Source organism: Felis catus, chromosome D2 (assembly GCF_018350175.1).
Source record: "Felis catus isolate Fca126 chromosome D2, F.catus_Fca126_mat1.0, whole genome shotgun sequence".
In the NCBI taxonomy this organism is placed as follows: domain Eukaryota; kingdom Metazoa; phylum Chordata; class Mammalia; order Carnivora; family Felidae; genus Felis; species Felis catus.
The window spans coordinates 71,039,243-71,061,289 of NC_058378.1; the positions used below are offsets into that span (position 1 = coordinate 71,039,243).

General features: G+C 39.6%; 1 protein-coding gene across 8 annotated transcripts in view; it reads left to right on the forward strand.

Moving 5' to 3' along the window:
* The window catches only part of TDRD1 (tudor domain containing 1), a 50,333-nt gene that overhangs the window by 20,578 nt on the left and 7,708 nt on the right, over positions 1 to 22,047 (forward strand). For 6 of the 8 annotated variants that reach the window (XM_023240961.2, XM_023240962.2, XM_045040702.1 and 3 more), the window contains exons 5-21: positions 454 to 559; positions 1,281 to 1,344; positions 2,314 to 2,418; positions 2,645 to 2,827; positions 3,340 to 3,483; positions 4,257 to 4,428; positions 5,501 to 5,587; positions 7,441 to 7,608; positions 7,730 to 7,837; positions 8,693 to 8,863; positions 10,461 to 10,703; positions 11,544 to 11,681; positions 14,517 to 14,627; positions 15,608 to 15,778; positions 17,681 to 17,956; positions 18,676 to 18,795; positions 20,929 to 21,045. In XM_023240961.2, the coding sequence (XP_023096729.2) occupies positions 454 to 559; positions 1,281 to 1,344; positions 2,314 to 2,418; positions 2,645 to 2,827; positions 3,340 to 3,483; positions 4,257 to 4,428; positions 5,501 to 5,587; positions 7,441 to 7,608; positions 7,730 to 7,837; positions 8,693 to 8,863; positions 10,461 to 10,703; positions 11,544 to 11,681; positions 14,517 to 14,627; positions 15,608 to 15,778; positions 17,681 to 17,956; positions 18,676 to 18,795; positions 20,929 to 21,045 (2,484 nt within the window). Of the gene's footprint in view, positions 1 to 453; positions 560 to 1,280; positions 1,345 to 2,313; positions 2,419 to 2,644; positions 2,828 to 3,339; positions 3,484 to 4,256; positions 4,429 to 5,500; positions 5,588 to 7,440; positions 7,609 to 7,729; positions 7,838 to 8,692; positions 8,864 to 10,460; positions 10,704 to 11,543; positions 11,682 to 14,516; positions 14,628 to 15,607; positions 15,779 to 17,680; positions 17,957 to 18,675; positions 18,796 to 20,928; positions 21,061 to 22,047 lie in introns of all 8 variants that reach the window. The other 2 variants (XM_045040705.1, XM_045040704.1) reach the window with 2 other exon arrangements.

The following is a 22,047-nucleotide window of genomic DNA, read 5'->3' on the forward strand; positions in this document are numbered from 1 at the left end:
GGGCTCTACTTTAGGAAGGTTAGTTATCTGCCTCTCATATTCATCTTTGCATTCCTATTTGCAATTTGAGAGGGATTTGAAAGTTTAATCTTAACACCTAATCATAAACAGCATAATCCTTTTCAAGTAATCTTTAAAAGAATTTTTAAAAAATAAAAGAGAGATAGAATGCGAGTGGGGGACGGGCAAAGAGAAAGAGTCAGAAGCAGGCTCCAGGCTCCGAGCTGTCAGCACAGAGCCCGACACAGGGCTCAAATTCACGAACTGGGAGAACATGACCTGAGCCGAGGTCAGACACCTAACCGGCTGAGCCACCCGGGTGCCCCTCAGGTGATCTTGATGTGATTAATAGAATAATGTGTTTGATATGTCTGGTCTTTGAAAATGTCTTGCTCCCAGCAACAAATACTTGGAATAAACACTGGCGATGTGGTTGTGGGGTGTGTTCTGTAGGGTCGCTGAGGTGCTCACAGTGTAAGCAGACGTACTACTGCTCCACAGCATGCCAGAGAAGGGACTGGTCAGCACACAGCATCGTGTGCAAACCCGTTCAGTACAAGTAAGCGCAATTTTCTTATTCATGAAAAGTAAGGTGGTTTTTTTTGTTTTGATAGTGTAACGATCAAATGAGGTAAGCAGGCAATAACTAGGTAGAAGTTACTTTTTATTGAAGTATAACATAAACATAAAAGCAAATCTGAAATGAACAGCTCTACAGACTTAGGACTGAGTTTTCATGAATATAATTTTATTAGATGGTGCATATTCAGTTAGAACTTAAAGTGAGTTTGTGTTTGTAATGATGAAAGCTTTAGAATGCCTTACTTTTATGTAATCATGTATTCTTTCCTGAATTTTGATGAGGTAGAGCTCTCACAGTGTCTCTCGAATTGTGATTTTAAAATACAAAAATCCTACTGGCATGGTATTTACCAGTTTGCAAAGCAGTTTCCATCTATGACCTCATTTGATCCTCGAAACTGTTGAGGTCGTGTGAGGATTATCTCCATTTTGCAGATAGGGAAGCTGGGACTTGGGAGATCGTGGCTGTATATATCCCTTTTAATTAGGTGGCTTTGAAAGAGGCGGCAAGCCCGCGTACAGGGTAAACCATTTCATAGCCAGCCTTGGACTGTTTTGCTTTGTTACTACTGTGATTCTCTCTGGAAGAAGCTGTTTTTCCCTTTCTGGATTCTATTGATTGAGCATTTAACATCGTTGTGGTCCCTACTCTTAATTGGCTCTGTACTAGAAGTATTATAACAGCTGCTTTATTTCAGTTTCTACAAACGTGAAGATAGTAAATCACCTTTTGAAACTAAGAACATGGAAGTGAAAAATGAGGTATGGTAAACCTTTTGCCTTTAGAGTAAACTTTGAATGACTTTTATTGAATTAAGAGGACTTAAGCTAAATAAAATACTTACCCCTTATTTCTACATTTCACCAATGTTTATTTCTAAGTGATCTCCACTCACAGTGAGGCACCAAGGGGCTTGAACCCATGACCCTGAGATCAAGAGTCATGTGTTCTATTGGCTGAGCTTGCCAGGTGCCCTGCACCAGTGTTTATTTAAAAACAATTTGTTGAATAAATCTATACATCTTAACGATCAATTGGGTGACTGTTGGGGGTCTTTGAGCATTGTGTGTGCCTGGCTCTTTTCCCCAAAGGACTTGAGAAATGCTGTGTCTCAGTGTAACTTCATTGAACTCTTGAGAGAGCCCCTTCTTCTGTAGTCCCTGCAGGCACATGTTCTCTGGCTTTGTGTAACAGCATCCTAATACAGGGCTCTGTGACCAAAGGAGCATTTTTCTGTAATACTACTCTTCCATTTAGTTAACTCTATGGGCTAAATCATTCATAATCTGAAAAATACTAACAGTGTCCAGCTCATGTCAACAGATAATTTTTAGCCTTCTCTAGCTGGTCCTAGCTTCTACTTAAAAAAAAAAAAAAAAAAAAATCTTACTTCCTCAAATAATCATTGCTATAAAATGTTAGCAAGTACAAACTTAAAACGCTAAGCCCCTCTTTTTATTTCATAAACACAACATTATCATCACCATTATGGCCTGATTCTTAGGTGATCCCAGTGCTTTGTACACTGCCTGTAGACAGTGGGTTTTATTGGCTCTTGAAAGTACACGCTATTTCTCTACTTTCTTGTTGAAGCCTAAGAGGCTATTTTTGCCTCAATTCCAGCAAGTAGTGGTCACGGTATCACTGAAACATGTGTTTATGTAAATAACTCACTTTTTTTTTCTTGTTTTTTTTTTTTTGTTTGTTTGTTTGTTTGTTTTTTAACCCAGGGTCACTACCCTCTTGGACTTACTAAAGAAATAGCCACTTGTGCTGATAAAATAATGTTTTCTGATTTGAGAAGTCTACAACTCAGGAAAACCATGGAGATAAAGGTATTTGTTTAATTTATATAGACAGACATCCAAAGAACTATAGCTTTTTGTTCCTTGTTTCCTATTTTCAGTTTGAGTTTATAAGATAGCTACAAAACATAACCGATGAAATTGGTAAGGATTGCAAAAACTGTAATACCTTTTTAAAAACTTATTATAAAACTTTAAGAAATTCATATTTGCTTGTGTTCTCAGCGAGCTACTGCACCTTTTCTGTCTTTGAAAGGGTACAGTTACTGAATTCAAGCACCCGAGTGACTTTTATGTGCAGTTATATTCTTCAGAAGTTTTGGAATACATGAACCAACTTTCCGCGTGCTTAAAGGAAACCTATGCAAATGCGGTGCATGAAGAGGATTATATTCCTGTTAAGGGGGAAGTTTGTGTTGCCAAGTACACTGTTGACCAGGTAACCCGTGACGAAATGAATGATTTAAGACAATGTTTTAATTTACTTTGCTCATACAAACTCGACACCAGAGCTTTTAATAATGCATTTGATGGCTTGACAAGAGGCTCTGGTCACACTCCTCTTTCTCTTCCTCGGTCAGTATTGCGGGTGTGTCGGGTGACCTCCTTCCTGCCCTTGCCCCCTCCAGCTCTGTTTACAGGCTCCTCAGTCGCCAGTTACAGACTGGCAGACTGTGAGTCCTGGATGGTGTTTATTTCTGCGGCGGAGGCATTAGTGTGTCTTAGTGTCTTGTGGGCTAGAATAACCCGGGAAGAGTTGTGCCTGTTAAAGTCTCCTAAAAAGACAAATTTAGGGGTTTCTTAGCCAGATTCCTAGAAAATTAACCTACCAAGTGCCTCAGCAGACCAGTAGCCTTTCCTTTGTGTGTTCTGTAGATTGGCTGAGGGTTTTCAGGCGTAAGGTTATGAAACGCTGTTCTGAAGCAGGGCGCCATTCTATTACACTTTCAGACCTGGAACAGAGTAATAATACGAGATGTTGATATGCTGCAGAAGAAGGCACAAGTCTTATATATTGATTATGGAAATGAAGAAGTAATTCCAGTAAACAGAATTCACCAACTCAATAGAAACATCGACTTATTTCCTCCATGTGTGAGTCTTTTTCACTTTCTAAACTCCTAAGTGTCTCAGAGGAGCTCTTTTTAATATTTTGATGGGCACCGTAATTGCTTGTTCTATACTGTGATTGTTATTGTTATTATGAAAAAACACCTTCTGGTATATTTTTCATCTTTTACCAAGTAGATAAACAATCATTGGCTTTCTTGGCACCATTTAATAGGCCTTATTTACTTAAGTACTTAGATGAGAAACTTCGCATTTTTAGGGACATCTATCTTATCCATCAGCTCTTTTAAAATGATCTTTTTTTTTTTTTTTTTTTTTTTTTTTTGAGAGAGCACAAGCAGAGGAGGGGCAGAGGGCAGGGAGAGAGAGAATCTTTAGCAGGCTTCATGCCCAACACAGCCCCATCATGGGGGCTCGATCTCATCACTGAGATCATGACCTGAGCCAAAATCAAGAGTTGGACACTTAACCAGCTTAGCCACTCCAGGGGCCCCTGAAATGATCATTTCTGTATTTATTACATTGTGTGATTGTGTGGAAGCAGCCTGAATTTATATGTTTGTGAGGGATAATTATTATCCTTTCATGAATTTTTGAGCTTCAAGAAGTCCCAAAAGGAAAAGCACTGTGGGTTAGAGTACCACAAGAGACAAATAATTATAAAGTTGTTTATTTGGTTAGTTTTTGAAGATTTCCAGTATATTTTCAGCATGAATTATATTCACATTATTAATTAGAAAAAGTCATTTTCAAATAGTAACTTTTTTTTTTTTAGTAACTTACATAAAATCTTTCAGGCCATAAAGTGCTTTGTGGCCAGTGTTACCCCAGCAGAGGGGAATTGGAGCAATGAATGTATCAAAACTATTAAATCACTGTTAATGGAGCAGTACTGCTCTATAAAGATTGTCGACATCTTAAAAGAAGAGGTAGTTACCTTTGCTGTGGATGTTATGCTGCCAAGTTCAGGTAAGATCTAAGTCTTCTTTTTTAGATGGAGCACTTAATATGTTATTTAGTCTTTACTTGTTGCACAGAGAAGAAATAAAAACACGAAGTGAGGCCAAGTAGTAAGCTCCCCTCGGAAGTCGTTCGGGTTGTGATAAAAAGATGGCTTTGGCCCTGCTCTTGGGGTTGGCAGTTCGTCAAAGACCTGGCGCACGTTCCTAGAAATGGATGCGCCAAAAAGCTACATCTATACTTAGTTTGGGGATAACTCTGTTACCCTTTTGATATAGCCATTATGATCTCTATTCATGATTTCTACTCATTTATTGGGAAAAAGTCAAGAATTTCTTTATGAATTTGTCCATGCTTGTGTCAGGAGTGCTTTTTCCTTGAACAACCTTCACAGAACTGCATTGGTTTAGTATCGAGACTTTGAATGCCTAGTGTTTAAGTGGAATACTAAATGGAAACACCTTGGAATCCTGTCCTTCTGTGCTGGCTTTCTGTGTGTTTGAAAAGTGACTTCTCAAGTTGTTACTCTTCTACTTTTAGAGATCCAGCATCACTTGGTGACTTGGTAGAAAATTGACTTAATCCTGTTGTGAAATTAAGTATAAAATCTATTTTCTTTCTTTGCTGTGTAAACAGCTTGGGCTTCTGGATGTTATTTTATGGAACTTGAAGTTCATATCACACTGGCTACCCTTGTTTTGGCTATACTTTATGTCTGAGGAAAAAGTAGTCCTATTTTAACACTAAATTTATTTTTTCTCCTAAATGGTGGCCATACTAAGCATACCAGTGAGGTGGTAACTAAATCTTTCATGTTATCCAGAATTTTGAAGTGAAATACTTTCATTAGATTTTCTGCCAAGTGATGATGAGGATTTTGTCTCAATTTTTAAGGCTGAGCATTGGAAACTGTATTTTGCACTTAGAAATTGAGCTGGTAAGGAATATACCAGTGTATTAATTGCTATAATCTCTAGATCATTAGATCATCTCTAGATGATTGTGACTCGTGTATTTATGCCTTTCTTCTAATACTTGCTGTAATATCTCAATGGAGGTACATTTTCTTAATCATTTTTAGGAAAACTCTTAGACGATGTGCTCATAGAAATGGGATATGGCTTGAAACCCGAAGGACAAAATTCTAAGAAACAGAGTGCAGATCCAGGTGAGTATACAGATTAATATTGAACAGTATAGTGACTCTGGGTACTGAAAAGTGTCTTCTCTACTGAACAAAAAAGGGCAGAGCTGTTGCAGTGTCAGATTTAATGGAAGTGATAACCATTCTTTGAACTTTATATAAAAAAGGTGATGCTTTTTCATTCAGTGGTACATCCTGTCTAATTTTAGTTTACCCTGCCTGTTTTCCTTCCCTGTCTTCCAGATCAATCTTTGACATGATGGTTATCAGAAATTTTTAAAGTACTAGGGGCACTTGGGTGGCTCAGTCGGTTAAGTGTCCCAACTTCGGCTCAGGTTATGATCTCACAGTTCGTGGGTTTGAGCCCCACGTCAGACTCTGTGCTGTCAGCCAGGAGCCTGGAGCATGCTTCATATTCTGTGTCTGTCTGTCTGTCTCTCTCTCTCTGCCCCTTCCCTGCATGCTCGCGCGCGTTCTCTCTCTCTCTCCCTCCCTCCCTCCCTCCCTCCCTCTCCCCCTCTCTCCCTCCCCCCCTCACTCTGTCTCAAAAATAAACATTAAAACAATTCTAGAAATTTTGAAGTACTAAATATGACACTTTGAGTTGAAGGGTTTTAGCTAAAATTTCCTTAGTTTAATTTTTCCTCCTTATTTGGTTATTCTAGAAATAATAAATAGGGATATAACATTCTGTTCTGGTAAGATGTTGTTTCTTAAGTTTTTACTACTTGTTTAATTATGTGCGTGGCTTTTCATTTAGTATAACAAGAGAACCAAGAAGATTTGCTATCAGCATTTTATTTTCTCATTGCTTAGTTTTATGTATTGTTTATTGCAATGTTTTCACCTTCACTTTGTTCCTTTACAAATTACTTTGGATGTGGACATACTTCATTGTCTCTTGCTCATTCACCCAGAGGTGATTGCCAGTTAATGGTGCTGTGATTGGATGCATCCTTTCATATACACAAATCGACTTATCTTTAAATCTACCTTATCCCTGCCTCCTGTCCTTTGCCAAGTCTTTATTGATGGTTCTTTCTAAATATTGTTTGTATATGACTTTTTTTTTAATCTTTTTTTCTTTTTTTCTAGCTCAGGAATCCTTACTATTTGTAGATAATTGCAACAACCTTGTGACTTTATCTTTTGTCTCCTGCCTGTATTCTTACAGTATTGCCCATATGATATCCCCAAAACACAAGTGTCGGTGTGCCAGCTCTGCTGAAAAGTTTTCAGCAATTCTTTGCCATCTGGAGGAGAAAACCAAACACTTACTGGTCTAATGATTGAAACCATAAGTGTTGGTGGTAGTTTAGGGGGAGTATAGAGTGAGGAAAAAATAGGGAGAGTGATCTGGGGCCTGCAACATCAAGTGAGAAACCACAATGGGATGGGTGGATAGAGGATGGGGAAGAAATTGCCAGAGCAATAGGAGGGTGACGGCTTCTAGGAGGGAGTCATCAGTAATAACGGCAAGTGTCGCACGGGTGTCCAGGGGAAGGAACAAACATCTTCTGGGCAGTATTTGCTTCACTGAGGAACTTTGGAGGTACCATCATGGAGGGTGTTCTGTGATTAGTACAGACACCTAGAGAAGAGATTATAAAATGGTGTGATAGAGGATATGCACGCAAATGCCGTGGGAGCACCTAGGAAGGACACCTAACCCAGATTCGGAGGGGAAGCCTTTTCAACGTGACGGCACACCGAGCAGGAAATAATCAGGTTGCTGGGGGATTGGGAGTGTGTCCTGGGAAAGAAGAGTGGCATGTGTTAAGGCCTGGAGGTGTTGGAAGGAGCCTGATTGGGCCTGAAAAACTGCAAAAATTAGATTAATGAAACCAAAATGCCTTGTTTTTCTGTTTTCTGTTAAGGTGATGTTGAAGATGTTGGAAAAATGACAGCTGAAAACAAAGTTGTTGTAGACAGAAGTGATCTGATCCCCAAAGTGTTAACTGTGAATGTAGGCGATGAGTTCTGTGGTGTGGTTGCCCACATTCAGACTCCAGAAGACTTCTTTTGTCAACAGCTACAAAGTGGACGTAAGCAAATTTTCTTGATTGTCCTATCAATATAACCCACTTCAAGAGACTCAACATGCGAAAATGAAGATAATGTGTAGGTTTGTATTTCTTTTGTTTAAGATGTGATCTATATCTACAGATAAGCTTGCTGAACTTCAGGCGTCCCTTAGTGAGTACTGTGGTCAAGTGCCTCCACGCTCAGATTTTTATCCAACCATTGGTGATATCTGTTGTGCACAGTTCTCAGGTGAGGAAAGAGTATTCCTGAATTTTTTTTTACTTACAATGAATTAAAAAAAACCAAAAACCCCAAACAATCTTCATTTTGCACTGTTTGGCTGCATTCAAAGTTTGAGTATTAAAGTGCACCAGTCAGTTTTAAATACATCCAGTTAAATGGACTCAAAGCGTGTGACGTAAGGGAGGAAGGCCTGTTGCAGTGGGGGGGGGGGGGGGAGGGGGGTGGTTGGTAAAGAAAGTTTTTATTGTTTTATCAGCCCTTTAGTTTTGGGGACTGGTGCAGATAATTGTATTTACATCCGTACATGAATGTGCAATCTCCCGGGATCACGTCTTTACCGGTTTTAGTGGGAGTAGCAGGAGGCCTAGAAGCATGGAGCTGTCACGGCACAGCTGTATTAAGTGGGTTCGGTTCATCTCTGCCAGAGGGGAGAGCCTAGCAGCCTTCCCGTAAACTGGTTGCTTGGTTGGTGGAGTCTGGTTGACTCCTACTGCCAGGTGTTGTAAAGTTAGCCCCGCTTGATGCTTAGCAAATTGTTCCTGCATTGATCAAGGCATCGTTGTGATTTCACACACAAGACTCTATTCTGCGAGTTAACTGTCTATGGGGCAGATGAAGCGGTTGTAAGTGATGGCAGCCCGTGGAGTGAGTGAGGGGTCTAAGGCCTGCAGAAAGATGAGATTTTAGGGGTTTAAGGCTTCCAGTAGGCAGAAGTAGCACTGTTGACTCAACATAGGTTGTTCCGTAAAGCTTGATACTGTATTAAAGCCTACAGATGGCCACCTCCGGATTTGGGAGGGAAAGTTTGTATTTATATCTGTACTGGAAAATGATTTGAGACTGAGTCTCTCCTTTTTTCAGAGGATGATCAGTGGTACCGGGCCTCCGTTTTAGCTTATGCTTCTGAGCAGTCTGTACTGGTCGGATATGTAGATTATGGAAACTTTGAAATCCTTAGTTTGACGAGACTTTGTCCCATAACTCCAAAGTTGTTGGAATTGCCAATGCAAGCTATAAAGTGTGTGCTGGCAGGTATGAAATTTTTATGGTCCCCATATTCTTAAAATAGCAAAACCCCTAAGAGCATTAGAAATGAAGTTAAACCAATGAGAAGATAAAAGAATGTGTTAAGATATTACTTCTCTTAATGAAAAAATAATCCTTGATAGAACATTTAGGAAATACACAGGACTACTTTGCTATCTCTAATAAAATAAAATTTAATGTATCTATTATAATATTGAGTATTTTTGGTATTTATAGAGTCTGCATTATTGATATCATAGAAGTGGATTCATGACATAAAGTAGAGCAAAACCTGCTTATAGAAACAGTAAGAACATTGTGCTTAGAAATTACTGTATGTAGAGGCGCCTGGGTGGCTCAGTCATTTTAAGTGTCTGACTCTTGAGTTCAGCCTGGGTCATGATCTCACAGTCCTGAGATTGAGCCCTGTGTTGGGCTCCGTGCTGAGCCTAGAGCCTGCTTAAGATTCTCTTTCCCTCTCCCTCTGCCCCTCCTGTGGTCATGTGGCTGCTCGCCCTCTCTCAAAATAAATAAACGTTAAGAAAAATTTGACTGTAAATATAATTTATCCCATCAAGAGCCGGGGCTGCTTTCCATGTTAATAAATTGGCTTCTTTATTCAAATGTACTGTAATTGAACTAGTATACGATTATCAGAAGGATATTTCCAAGTTCATGCTACGAGCAGTGTTCTTTTAACTGCATCTTGCAACCTATCCAAGAGCATTTCCTTGGCATAGGTTGCAAATGTAGTTATGTTACAAGACACCTCCGCAGGTGAAATGGAGGTGTTGGAGGTATGTTTCTTTTTGTATGATATATATTACGATTGTTTTCCAGAAAGGGTAGAAATAATTTACACACCTACCAGAAATATAGCGGGGAGCCCATTACTTCACAAATTGGTACACCAAGTAGACACTTCTGTATTTCATGCTGATAAGTTAAAATGAAATCATTTCAATTACTTTATTACCAGTGAGGCTGAACATTTTTTCTTAAGTTACTTGCTCTTATTTTATGAAAAGACTGGGCATAACTCTGGGTTGTTAATTTGTAAGTGCCTTTGGAGTGAGTGATACAGATGTTTTTGTGTCGTTCTAAGGGACCGTATTTCTTCCTGCATTGTTTTATACTTTTGTTTATGACTTTCTTAACTTATTGAGATATAATTTACATACCATAAAATTCTTGGTCTTAGGTACACAATTCAGTGATTTTTTAGTAAACTTACCGAGTTGTGTAGCCATCACCATAATCCACTCGTAGAAATTTCCATCACCCTGATGAGGTTTCTTGTGCCCATTGATAGTTAATCCTACCTCCCCAGGTGACCACTAGTCTAATTTCTGTCTTAGAGATTTGCTTTTCTGGACATTTCATATCAGGGGAATTATGTTTTGTTTACATAGAAGTATAGCCATTTTCTCTTTGTAATTTTGCCTTCATTTTCATGGTTAGAAAATCCTTTTGCTCAGGCGGGACTTTCTGGGTCTGGTGTTTGTCAGATTCCTTAAGTTTAACTTTATGGAAATTGGGAGCTAAATTTCTAAATGCCTGTTATAAGAAATATTTTAACATTCCTTTAAAAATTATTTGTTAGGAGTAAAGCCATCATTAGGAATTTGGACTCCAGAAGCTATTAGTCTGATGAAAAAAATTGTACAGAACAAAATGATCACGGTGAAAGTGGCAGACAAGTTGGAAAATAGTTCCCTGGTGGAGCTTCTAGATAAATCTGTGACACCTCACATCAGTGTTACCCAAGTTCTCATAGATGCCGGCTTTGCTGTGGGGGAGACAGGGGTGCTGACGGATAAACCCAGCATCGTGAAAGAAGCCAGTGGTAAGTAAAATGTCCCCTTCATAATGCCCATGCTGGAGTTCAGACGGTTGTGTGTATATGTGGCTTCTCATACTTTCGAAAAGAGTTGATGTTGGGGCGCCTGGGTGGCTCGGTTGAGCGTCCGACTTCAGCTCAGGTCACGATCTTGCGGTCCGTGAGTTTGAGCCCCGTGTCGGGCTCTGGGCTGATGGCTCAGAGCCTGGAGCCTGCTTTTGATTCTGTGTCTCCCTCTCTCTCTGCCCCTCCGCCGTTCATGCTCTGTCTCTCTCTGTCTCAAAAATAAATAAACGTTAAAAAAAAAATTAAAAAAAAAAAAGTTGATGTTGTGTCTTTTTGTCTTTATTATTATTATTACTAATGTTTGTTTAGTTTTGAGAGGGAGAGAAACAAGACAGAGTACAAGCAGGGGAGGGGCAGAGAGAGAGGGAGACACAGAATCTGAAGCAGGCTCCAGGCTCTGAGCTGTCAGCACAACGCCTGACGTGGGGCTCGAACTCATGAACCCTGAGATCATGACCTAAGCTGAAGTTGGACGCTTAACCAACTGAGCCACCCAAGTGCCCTTTGTCTTTTTGATCCAGGCATTCATTTATATACATACGAGTGTGTTTGAGAGCTGAAAAAAAAATTTATGGGTCACTAGCTGCTGAAGGGTCAGACATATGAATTTAAAATTCAGTGAGGTAGTTATGGCTAGTTGTAATACTGATTGTTTCCTTTAAAGTCACCAAGAAAGTCACTGGAAATTCAGTTCTTCTTCAAATGCAGATACCTCACTGACCCCACCTCCCATCCCCACTTTGACCATTTGTTTTGCAAAATGTTCATTTATTTTCACAGTTCCCTTAGGTGTAGAAGCAAAACTAAATCCACTGGAGTGGACATGGGTTGAACTTACTGTTGACCAAACAGTCGATGTTGTGGTCTGCATGATATATAGTCCTGGAGAATTTTATTGCCATGTGCTTAAAGAGGATGGTAAGTTGACTCTTCTCATTGATTTCTTTGTACAAATACGTTGATGTAGATAATAACTGGAGATGAGTTTAATGAATAATAAAATTACTGTCTTTACAAGAAGGGCCAAGTGGATAGGTATTTCTGCTTCCAAGAAAGATTTGGTTATAGTTGCCTTTTATTCCATTTTAAGCTATTATTTCTATTTTCGAAAGCTCTTTATATTTAAACCAGGTTAGATTTCAAAGAATGTCTTCTAAATTTGTTTTTGAAAATTAAATTTAACGGTTGATTATATTAAAGCATAGCACGCATATATACAAGTGCATAAATAGTACTGCATGACACATTGTCAGAAAGTCAAAACCCTGAATAATCAACATTTAGGTCAGGAAATAAAGCACTACCAGAATCCAGAAGTTTCCTTCGTTTCTCCTCTGATTACTACCCTTTTCTCTCTTGAAAAGGTAAATACTGGGGCACCTGGGTGGCTCAGTCGGTTGAGCATCCGACTTGGTTCAGGTCATGATCTCACAGTTTGTGGGTTCAAGCCTCGCGTCAGGCTCTGTGCTGACAGCTCAAAGCCTGGAGCCTGCTTCAGATTCTGTGTCCCCCTCTCTCTCTCTCTGCCCCACCCCTGCTGTGCTCTGTCTCTCTCTCTCTCTCTCTTTCAAAAATGAATGAACAAAGTAAATACTGTCCTGCCTTCTAATAGCATAGATTAGTTTTTCCTGGTTTTGAACTTTATATAAGGAATCCTACAATGTGTGCTCTTGTATTCCTTGCTTTTTTTTTCCCACATTGTTTGTGAGATCAGTTCTTCATTTCCATGTGTGGCAGTAGCTTGTGTCTTGTTACCCCGGTGTGTTCCACCATGTGAATGTACTGTGGATTTATTTCTTTTTAAGGTTCTTTTTAAGGTTCTTTTTAAGGTTTAGGGGGTTGTTTCTACTTCTGATCTATTTAACGATACTGGTGTGAACATTTCCGTCCAAATTTAGTGCACGTGTGTATGCGTTTCTTTTTAATAAACTCCCAGGAGTGAAATCAGTGGCCCTATCCTAACGGGTATGTATATTTTCAGCTTTGATCAATGAAGGCCAGAAAGTTTGCAAAGTGATGATTATGACGCTTGTTAGAGAGTTTTAGTTGCTCCACATCCTTACACTTGTATTTCCCTTCTTTTTCTTTTGAGCTATTCTGGTAAGCATCGTTAATTTTAGCTTTTCTAAATCTTGGTTTTCCTCTCTACCAAATGAGGACATGACACTAGGTGCCTAAGCTCGTCTGGCTCCCAATTTGTGAGATCTGTTATCCTTCCCTTCAGAATTATCTGGTAGGTAGATCACTATTTCGTATAGCATAAGACGTGAACATTTTAAAGTTACTTTTTATAGGTGATTATACAAGCCTATGGTACAAAATTCAAAAGTTACAAAAAGAGTGTAGAGTGGGAAGTTTCCCAGTCCCCTCTGAGTTTTCTGAATATCTTTTCAGAAGTAGTCTATGCATATGCTTGTGTGAATGTATATGTCTCTGTTTGTGTAGGCATACACGGTAAATGCTGTGATGTTTGCACTTTGCTTTTGTCCCCACATGGTCCTTTCTTCATTCTTTTTGTCTTTTAAATTAAATTTCTAATAGTGGAATAATTTTAGATTTACAGAAAAGTGGCAGAGATGGTGCAGAGTTCCCGTACGCCTCTCAGCTAGCTTCCTCCATAGTTAACGTCTCACAGAATTGTGGTACGTTTGTTACAACTGAGAGAACAACATGGGCACCTAGTCACGAACTGAGATGGGGACATGTCCTTTTTCTTTCTACTCCCACTAATGGCCTTTTTCTATTCCAGGGTCTAGTCCAGGATGCCGCATTGCTGTTTTGTTTCCCTTTTCATAGTTACGTGGTGTTTCACTGTGTGGGTTTATCCGACCTCTTGTTATTGAAACATTCCTTGTGTTCTCTGGCTTTATTCTGTGAGTGTGTTGTTTGGGCAAATTCCCGTGTAATTATTAAGACAAAGGATGCATGTGCTCGTGCTTTGGAGTATACCCAAGGGGGCCGGCCAAGCTAATTCCCACAGACACGTACACACGCCTTTCCCACACCATTTTCAGTAGTGTTTCTTAAACTTTGTAAAACTGAAAGGTGACAGCTCTGACTTGTTATAGTTTCTGTATCTGTGAAGGGGCCTTTGCCACATGCGTAAAAGGCAGCTGCTTTCCCTTAAGTTGTTGTGTAGTGTCGGGACCCCTTGACTCAGCATTTAAAGCTCTCCATGGTGTGTACTTTCCTAGCACAGTGCTGGTATGTTCCTCATGGTTCACGTTCCACTTCCCTGCTTCGCCAAACTGCTCCCACCAGGTGAATTTTGGTTGCTTAATTTTGTACTTTGCCTCAGGGCCATTTCTGGTTCTTCGGGAATACCCTCTCCTTCTCTGTCCTATTTCTTTGTAAAAGCAGCACACAGAGCTCACCTCTCTGCGTTTCCCTAGCAGATGTCTGTGCCATCCACTCAGTCATTCATTATATGTCCTCCTCCAGGACATATAAGCTTGTGTGTCACTTTGTGTACAGGCTTGTACGCTCTGTCCTTAGCCCTGTGCACAAGTTCGTGCTCTGGTGTGCTGGTAACCATGCCATAGTTGGGGATTACCAAGAGCTTTAACTAATTACGACTTACTTTCCCAGTTAATTTTTTTAATGAGAAAAAGAGAAAAGCATCTGGTATACTTAATAGTTGTTTGGGAATGTACCTGAGGTTTTATGATCAAAACATTTCCAACTTAAAAGGAAAAATCTGTGTTCTGCATGCTTTTTTAAATATTAAATGCTGTATGTGTATTGCATTTTCAGCTTTAAAGAAACTCAATGATTTGAATAAGTCGTTAGCAGAATATTGCCAGCAGAAGGTGCCCAATGATTTTAAAGCAGAAATAGGGCAACTGTGTTGTGCTCCTTTTGCAGGTAAGTTAGAGTTGGTACAGTCTTGACTTTGATAGAAAGTTTTGTTTCCTGATGTTGAGCCCATATTTTGATGTGTATTTTGTTCCCCGTGTTTAAGCAAGTATTTCTCACAATCAAGACTAAATGAATGCAGAAAGTGTCATGTCTAATATTCTGTTTGTAACAAGGAACCTCCAAATGGAACTTCCTTACCTCCATTTGTTAAATTTCATTAAATGCTTTTCTTTCCACAATCTCTGATATTAAAGTAAGTTAGATAATGGTTCACTGCAGGTTCATTGTTTCTTCTGGTCACCTGTGTATATACTTAGTTTGGAAGTATATTTTATGAGACTCCTTAATTTCTTAAAAAAATTTTTTTTAATGTTTATTCATTTCTGAACAACAGAGAGCACAAGCAGGGGTGGGGCAGAGAGAGAGGGGGACACAGAATCTGAAGCAGGCTCCGGGCTCTGAGCCATCAGCACAGAGCCCAATGCGGGGCTCAAACTCATGAACCGTGAGATCATGACCTCAGCCGAAGTCGGACGCTTAACCGACTGAGCCACCCAGGCGCCCCACCCCTTAATTTCATCGTATGAGTTTTTCTACTATTTTTATATGATTTTACTAATAACAAGTAAAACAGTTTGTCATTAGTTATGAGAGTATTATAAAACTTCCAGATTGACAGATAACATTTAAGGTTATTAAGTCTTACCTTCACTTTCACGCTCTGTTTATTGGATAGGTGATGAGTGAAATCTTAAATTTATATTAGATTAATGTTAAAGTGTGCTATAAAAATTTGGATGTGTTCTAAAAACAAATTTCGATAACTCTCCTGGGGATTTCTGAATGAAAACTAGAGGCATCATCTGGAGAAGGAGAGCAGATTTATTAGCTACTTTACACAGAGGATTTTTCTTTGGAGATAAAAATTTCAAATGTTCATAGAAAGGAAATAATGTTCTGTGTTACAAACTTTGTGTTAAATATAGGTGATGGTAATTGGTATCGTGCGTTAGTCAAGGAAATCTTGCCAGCTGGAAATGTTAAAGTCCATTTTGTGGATTATGGGAACATGGAAGAAGTTACTGCAGATGAACTCCAAATGATCCCATCAAAATTTTTAAAACTTCCGTGTCAAGGGATACGGTGCTGGTTAGCAGGTATGGTGCAGAATAAGCTTTCAAAACTTGTCTTCTAATACTTAGGGTAGATGTACTTTTAAGTATTAACATCTATAATTTTAACATGTGAGCTAGAAGATCTTGCTTCATATTATAAAATTTAGAAACGTACTTTTGAAGATGCTGGCCAGAGTGTTGAGTGTAGATGCTAAAAGGAGGGAAACAGCTGCTTTTCTGGGCTCGAGATGGGAATGAAAACTGATATGTCCTCTTGAAGACATTTTGCAGGATTTCTTAGGAGCTTCAAATAGTGTCCTGCCTTTTGTCTGAGCATTTTTACTTGTAATAATTTATCCCAAAGAAATGATCTTGGAGTCTCACAAAGTTCACCTACAAGGATGTTCCTTATACTGCTGTTAATAGCAGCAAAACAACGCAGGCAGCTAGGCAGGGGATGGGTTCAGTGATGACCTGTAGGGTTGAAAACCTCAGCACCTGCTTCAGATGGTGCTGTGAGGGGCCAGTGGGTGCTGAGGACAAAGGCTCCCCGGCCTGCACAGGCGGATTTAAGTGTTTGCCCTTGCTGCCCGGGCATTAACGTGTAGCAGATACGAAGAGTACAAGTTATAAGAGATGCAGGATAGTATTGTGGTTAAGAGGACAGGCTCTGGAACCAACTCTGCTCCCTACTAGCTGTGCGAGAATTTAAGCAAATTAATTAAACTCTCTGGTGCTTCTGTTTCCTCACTTGGAAAATAATAGTACCTTCCTCAAGGAGTCATTAAGAATAAAAGACATAGGGGCACCTGGGTGGCTCAGTCAGTTAAGCATCTGACTCTTGATTTCAACTCAGGTCATGATCTCACAGTTCATGTGCTTGAGCCACGTGTCAGGCTCTGTGCTGACAGTGCAAAGCCTGCTTGGGATTCTCTCTCTCTCCCCATCTCTGCTCCTCCCCTGCTCATGCTGGTATCCACACTGTCTCTCAAAAATAAACATAAAAAAAAAAAGAATAAAAGACATAAAAAATATAAAGCACTAAACACTACCTGGCATCATATCCACACAGTAGCTACTATTATTACAAAGGTTTCTTTATAAAAGAAATCGGTATTATGTGTATGTGGGTCATTCCATACACACATGAAAATTACGGAAGGTTGGATACCAAAATGTTAATAGTGCTCATGTCTAGAAGCACAGATGCGTTTTATTTTTCCTTTTGCGTGTTTTCTTTCTGCTTACTACTTACTATGTTTCAGATTATTCTTAATACCATGTTTCATGTCCATGCTTCTTCAAGTGTGGCCCCTAGACCAGCAGCATCAACTTGAGAACTTACTCAAATTACAGATTCTCTGTCCCCAACCAAGACCTGCTGCTAAATTGGAAAATCTAGGATGGGCCCCTGAAATCTGTTTTAACGAGCCCTCTAGAGAGTTGAGATGCACACTCAAGTTTGAGGATCACCATTGTAAAAATAAGGGTATAAACCACAATTATCAGAAAAATAATTTTTGGTTAAGTACTTTAAAATAACATTTTGAAATTAACCACTAGAACACTGCCCGCAGAAGTGAAGGTGTGTGGTTGGCGTCTCCTACCAGCAGAATTGGTGTAACTCATCATTGTGTATGTAACAGAACACGATGGTGGCTTCTAGAATAATCCCATTTTTGCCTGTTGGAAAAATGCCAGGTAAAGATACTTCAGTGGGGAAAGTAAAGTTTCTGAGTGACCCAAAACCCTAGCGGTATGTTTACACCTGCCAGTATCTGTAACTCGGGCATGGGGGATGTAGAGATGTAATTGAACGTTGAAAAAAGATACCAAAATGGCTGACCCGAAGGGAGTACTTAACAAGGACCCAGTCCCAGACACCGTTGAAGCAAAAATGCAGCTTGGGCATGGAATCCTATTTAATGCCGTCTTCTTTGCCAGATATAGAGCCGAAAAACAGACACTGGACTAAAGAAGCCATCACAAGATTTCAGATGTGTGTTGCAGGGATAAAACTCCAAGCCCGAGTGGTTGAAATCACTGGACAGGGAGTGGGAATTGAGCTCACTGATGTCTCCACTTCTTACCCCAGAATAATCAGTGATGTTCTGATTGAAGAACATCTGGTCTTAAAAACTAGTTCGCCATGTAAAGGCTTGAGAAGTAATAGGCCTGTTAATAAACATGATCTTCAAATTGATGCCCTGGGGCTTCAAGGTAACATTTTTAAACCTTTGATTTGTTATTTAATGTATCCTTTGCTCTTACAGGTTATGAAAGTTTTTCTTTCCAAATGATGCAGTTTTTCTTTAGAAATACATGCTTTGTGGAAATAGGTTAATAATAGGTTATGAAAATATTTATTGAAACATGGTTTTATGTAACACCATACTCATTTTTAGTGTAGTCACTTATCAGGTAATCTTGCACCATATAATTATGTATCCCCTAAAGTTTCAACCAGTTTTAAGAATTACATTATAGGGGTGTCTGGGTGGCTCAGTTGTTTAAGCATCTGACTTGAACTCAGGTCACAATAGTGTGGTTCACAAGTTCGGGCCCCGTGTCGGGCTCTGTGCTGAGAGCTCAGAGCCTGGAGCCTACTTCAGATTCTGTCTCCTCCTCTCTCTGCACCCCCCACCCCCCCAGCCACACACACTCTCTTTCTTTCTCAAAAATAAATATGAAAAAAAATAATTACATTATATTGTACTACAGAAGTAACACTGGAGTGCAGTAGGTCAGTAGATTGGACTCTTTTGTAATACAAAATCCCTCAAATTGAATAGATTGTTTTGTGAAAATACAGATTTTCATGTTAGGAATTTGTGAATGTTGATGATCAGCAGTTGATGAATAAATTGAATGGATATGTAACTGGGAGAGAATACCAAGTTTAGTCTATTTTATGCAAGATCTGTTTTCTGTGTTTTCAGCCATGTCTTCAGCTGAGCAGTGGAGGACAATAGAATTGCCAGTGAATAAAACTGTGCAAGCAACCGTATTAGAAATCGTAAACCCATACTTGTTTTATGCTCTACCAAATGAGATGTCAGGTAAGAAACCAAATTTTGAGACCTATTGATGCGCATCTTTTTAACTGTATAATGAAAACACTTCTCTGGAGAATTCCTTAAGAAGTAAGAGGGAGAGGGGAGGCTGGTGATTTTTGTCTTATTCAATGTTTTAAGGAAGAATTGACCGTCCTAACACTTAAGGCACATTTAGTTACTCAAACACAAATGTGAACATGAAGGGAATGCCCTGCATTTAGCACCTGCCCAACCTTCAGGTTTTTATAAGGAGATCGTGTCTCTTAAAGAAATTGTGGTTTATATACACAATGGAATACTACGTGGCAATGAGAAAGAATGAAATATGGCCTTTTGTTAGCAATGTGGATGGAACTGGAGAGTGTTATACTAAGTGAAATAAGTCATAGAAAGACAGATACCGTATGTTTTCACTCTTATGTGGATCCTGAGAAACTTAACAGAAGACCAAGGGGGAGGGGAAGGGAAAAAAAAAAAAAAGGTTTAGAGAGTGAGGGAGCCAAAACATAAGAGACTCTTAAAAACTGAGAACAAACTGAGGGTTGATGGGGGATGGGAGGGAGGGGAGGGTGGGTGATGGGTATTGAGGAGGCCACCTGTTGGGATGAGCACTGGGTGTTGTATGGAAACCAATTTGATAACAAATTTCATATTAGAAAATCGTGTCCTTAATTGCTATATAATTTTTTGCTTAAAAACAGATATCTAGGGGCGGCTGGGTGGCTCACTTGGTTAAGCATCTGACTTCAGTTCAGGTCCTGATCTCATGGTTCGTGAGTTCGAGCCCTGCGTTGGGCTCTGTGCTGACAGAGCCTGGAGCCTGCTTCAGATTCTCTGTCTCTCTCTCTCTCTCTGCCCCTCCCCCACTGACATTCTGTCTCTCCCTCTCTCTCTCTCTCTCTCTCTCTCAAAAATAAACAAACATTAAAAAACATGGGGGGCCTGGTGGCTCAGTCGGTTAAGCATTTGACTCTTGGGTTTGGCTCAGGTCATAATCTCACGGTTTGTGAGTTCGAGCCCTGCATTGGGCTCTGTGTTGACAGTCAGAGCCTGGAGCCTGCTTCAGATTCTGTGTCTCACTCTGTCTCTGCCCTTCCCCCCTCATACTCTGTCTTTCTCTCTCTCTCAAAAAAAAAAATACTATCTAATTTGAATTGTATTTACAAAGCTAACATGTTAAGAAAATTTGATATGTTGAAAGTGTACTTTCTAATCCGTGTTACTACAGTTTAGAGACTTAGAAAAATGTTTTACACTGGTCCTAATCCTGAAAAAAAGTAATGTATAAATGTTTTCTTCTTTGTTTCATGGAAGTGTATATTAAGGAATCTCTTTCAACATATTTGAGTTTATCCTTGTAGTGTCAGAAAGAGAGTTAGTGCAAGTTAGTGCAAATTTAAAACAATTTGCAGGTACTTGAAGGCTGGAAAAGTGAATCTTTGTTTCAAATTGTCAAACGAGGATGTGAGGGCGATCTGGCTCGACATCTGTCACCCCATTGATCGCCAGGGTTGATTCGGCTGATCTGGCTGGCTAGGCAGGGGTCCCCTTCCTCCCTCACTGCTCCATGTGCGTCCCTCCCGAAGCTGCACGCTTGGTCAAAGAGGACGACCTTCCCTGATAGAGGAGGACTGTTCTTGGGTCAAGGGTATACGAGTAGCTGTGCTCCCCTGCTAGAACTTCCAAACAAGCTCTCAAGGTCCAAATTGTCAGACGACAAATTGTGGTGATACCAACAAGGGCTTTTAAATCTATGTCCAGCATTACAAATAATCATCTTTAATCTGTGTAGGTGGAAAGTAGGGTTATTGAATCCTGATGAATTGGAAGAACTGTGTTTTATTAACTAGAACACACTTAACTGAAAATTACATGGGAAAATTGTGAAAGTGGGACTCAGTGAGTTTCTGTAGAGTATGGCCATGCCGGTGTGGAACTGAGTGCTCTGAAGGCTTCCCTCGTCCTCCCGCCCAGCACTGCAGCCCGCCTGTAGCCAGGGCCACTAGTGGTTTCGTGGATTCTTCACATGTAAATGTAAACAGGGTCTTTAAAGTGATTCGATTTAACATTCTTTTTGTATACTGTCTAAACAGCACCGAAAATTTCCTCACAGGAAATTGCTTTTTTGTGTTTCAGAAAATCAGGAAAGACTGTGCGTGTTGACAGCTGAATTGGGAGAATATTGCAGTGCTCAGAATAGTCGATTGTCTTACCGACCGAAAATTGGAGATGTGTGCTGTGCCAGATACACAAGTAAGGGTCTTTGAGGTAAAATATTAAAGGGAAATATTTTGTTCTCTTTTACATGAAATTTTGTGTGTTTTGTTATTGAAGTGCACGTTTCATTTTGTTAGAGAAATTAAGAAAGGCAGGGTTGTTTGTTAATTCATATGTTCTGTTCCATAACCATGAATTATGTTTAGGTAAGGATATAGGTAGGTATCTACCAGTACTTACAGATAATCAGTTTTACATGATAATATCATATTTATATGTGGAGGAGTTGCAAGTTTATAGAACTTTCTGAATGTGCTAAAAAAAAAAATAAGTAACTGCGCTGAAAAGTCGACTTGTTGAATCAGGGACACTTTAACCATTGTCCTGTTGTTTTTTTTTTTTTTTTAAATTTTTTTTTTCAACGTTTATTTATTTTTGGGACAGAGAGAGACAGAGCATGAACGGGGGAGGGGCAGAGAGAGAGGGAGACACAGAATCGGAAACAGGCTCCAGGCTCTGGGCCATCAGCCCAGAGCCCGACGCGGGGCTCGAACTCCCGGACCGCGAGATCGTGACCTGGCTGAAGTCGGACGCTTAACCGACTGCGCCACCCAGGCGCCCCTGTCCTGTTGTTTTAATATTTCATGTTAACAGATTTCTTTTAGGAATAAAAATAACACTTGGAGTGAATATTCTTGGGCAGAAATTTTGGGAATTCCTGAGTCAAAAGATGTCAATTGTTTTGTACGTCCCAGAAGCATATTGCTCTCTGGGTATCTTAAAGAAATGTCCATATGTGCCAAAAGTTTGTGAGTGCCAATTCATCATCTCCTTGTCAGCAATGAATTTAAAGTGTTTTTGCTCTATTGCCCACATAGTGTTCATTTTTAAATTTAAATTTACAGTTAACCATATTACGTTTAGTTTTGTTTCCTTTTGTATGACAACTGGATCTACATTCTCCTTCCTTTTCTTCTGATAGAAATCTATCGTAATTTTTGGTTAGATAAGTATTCTTTATTACTTTATTAGAACTTT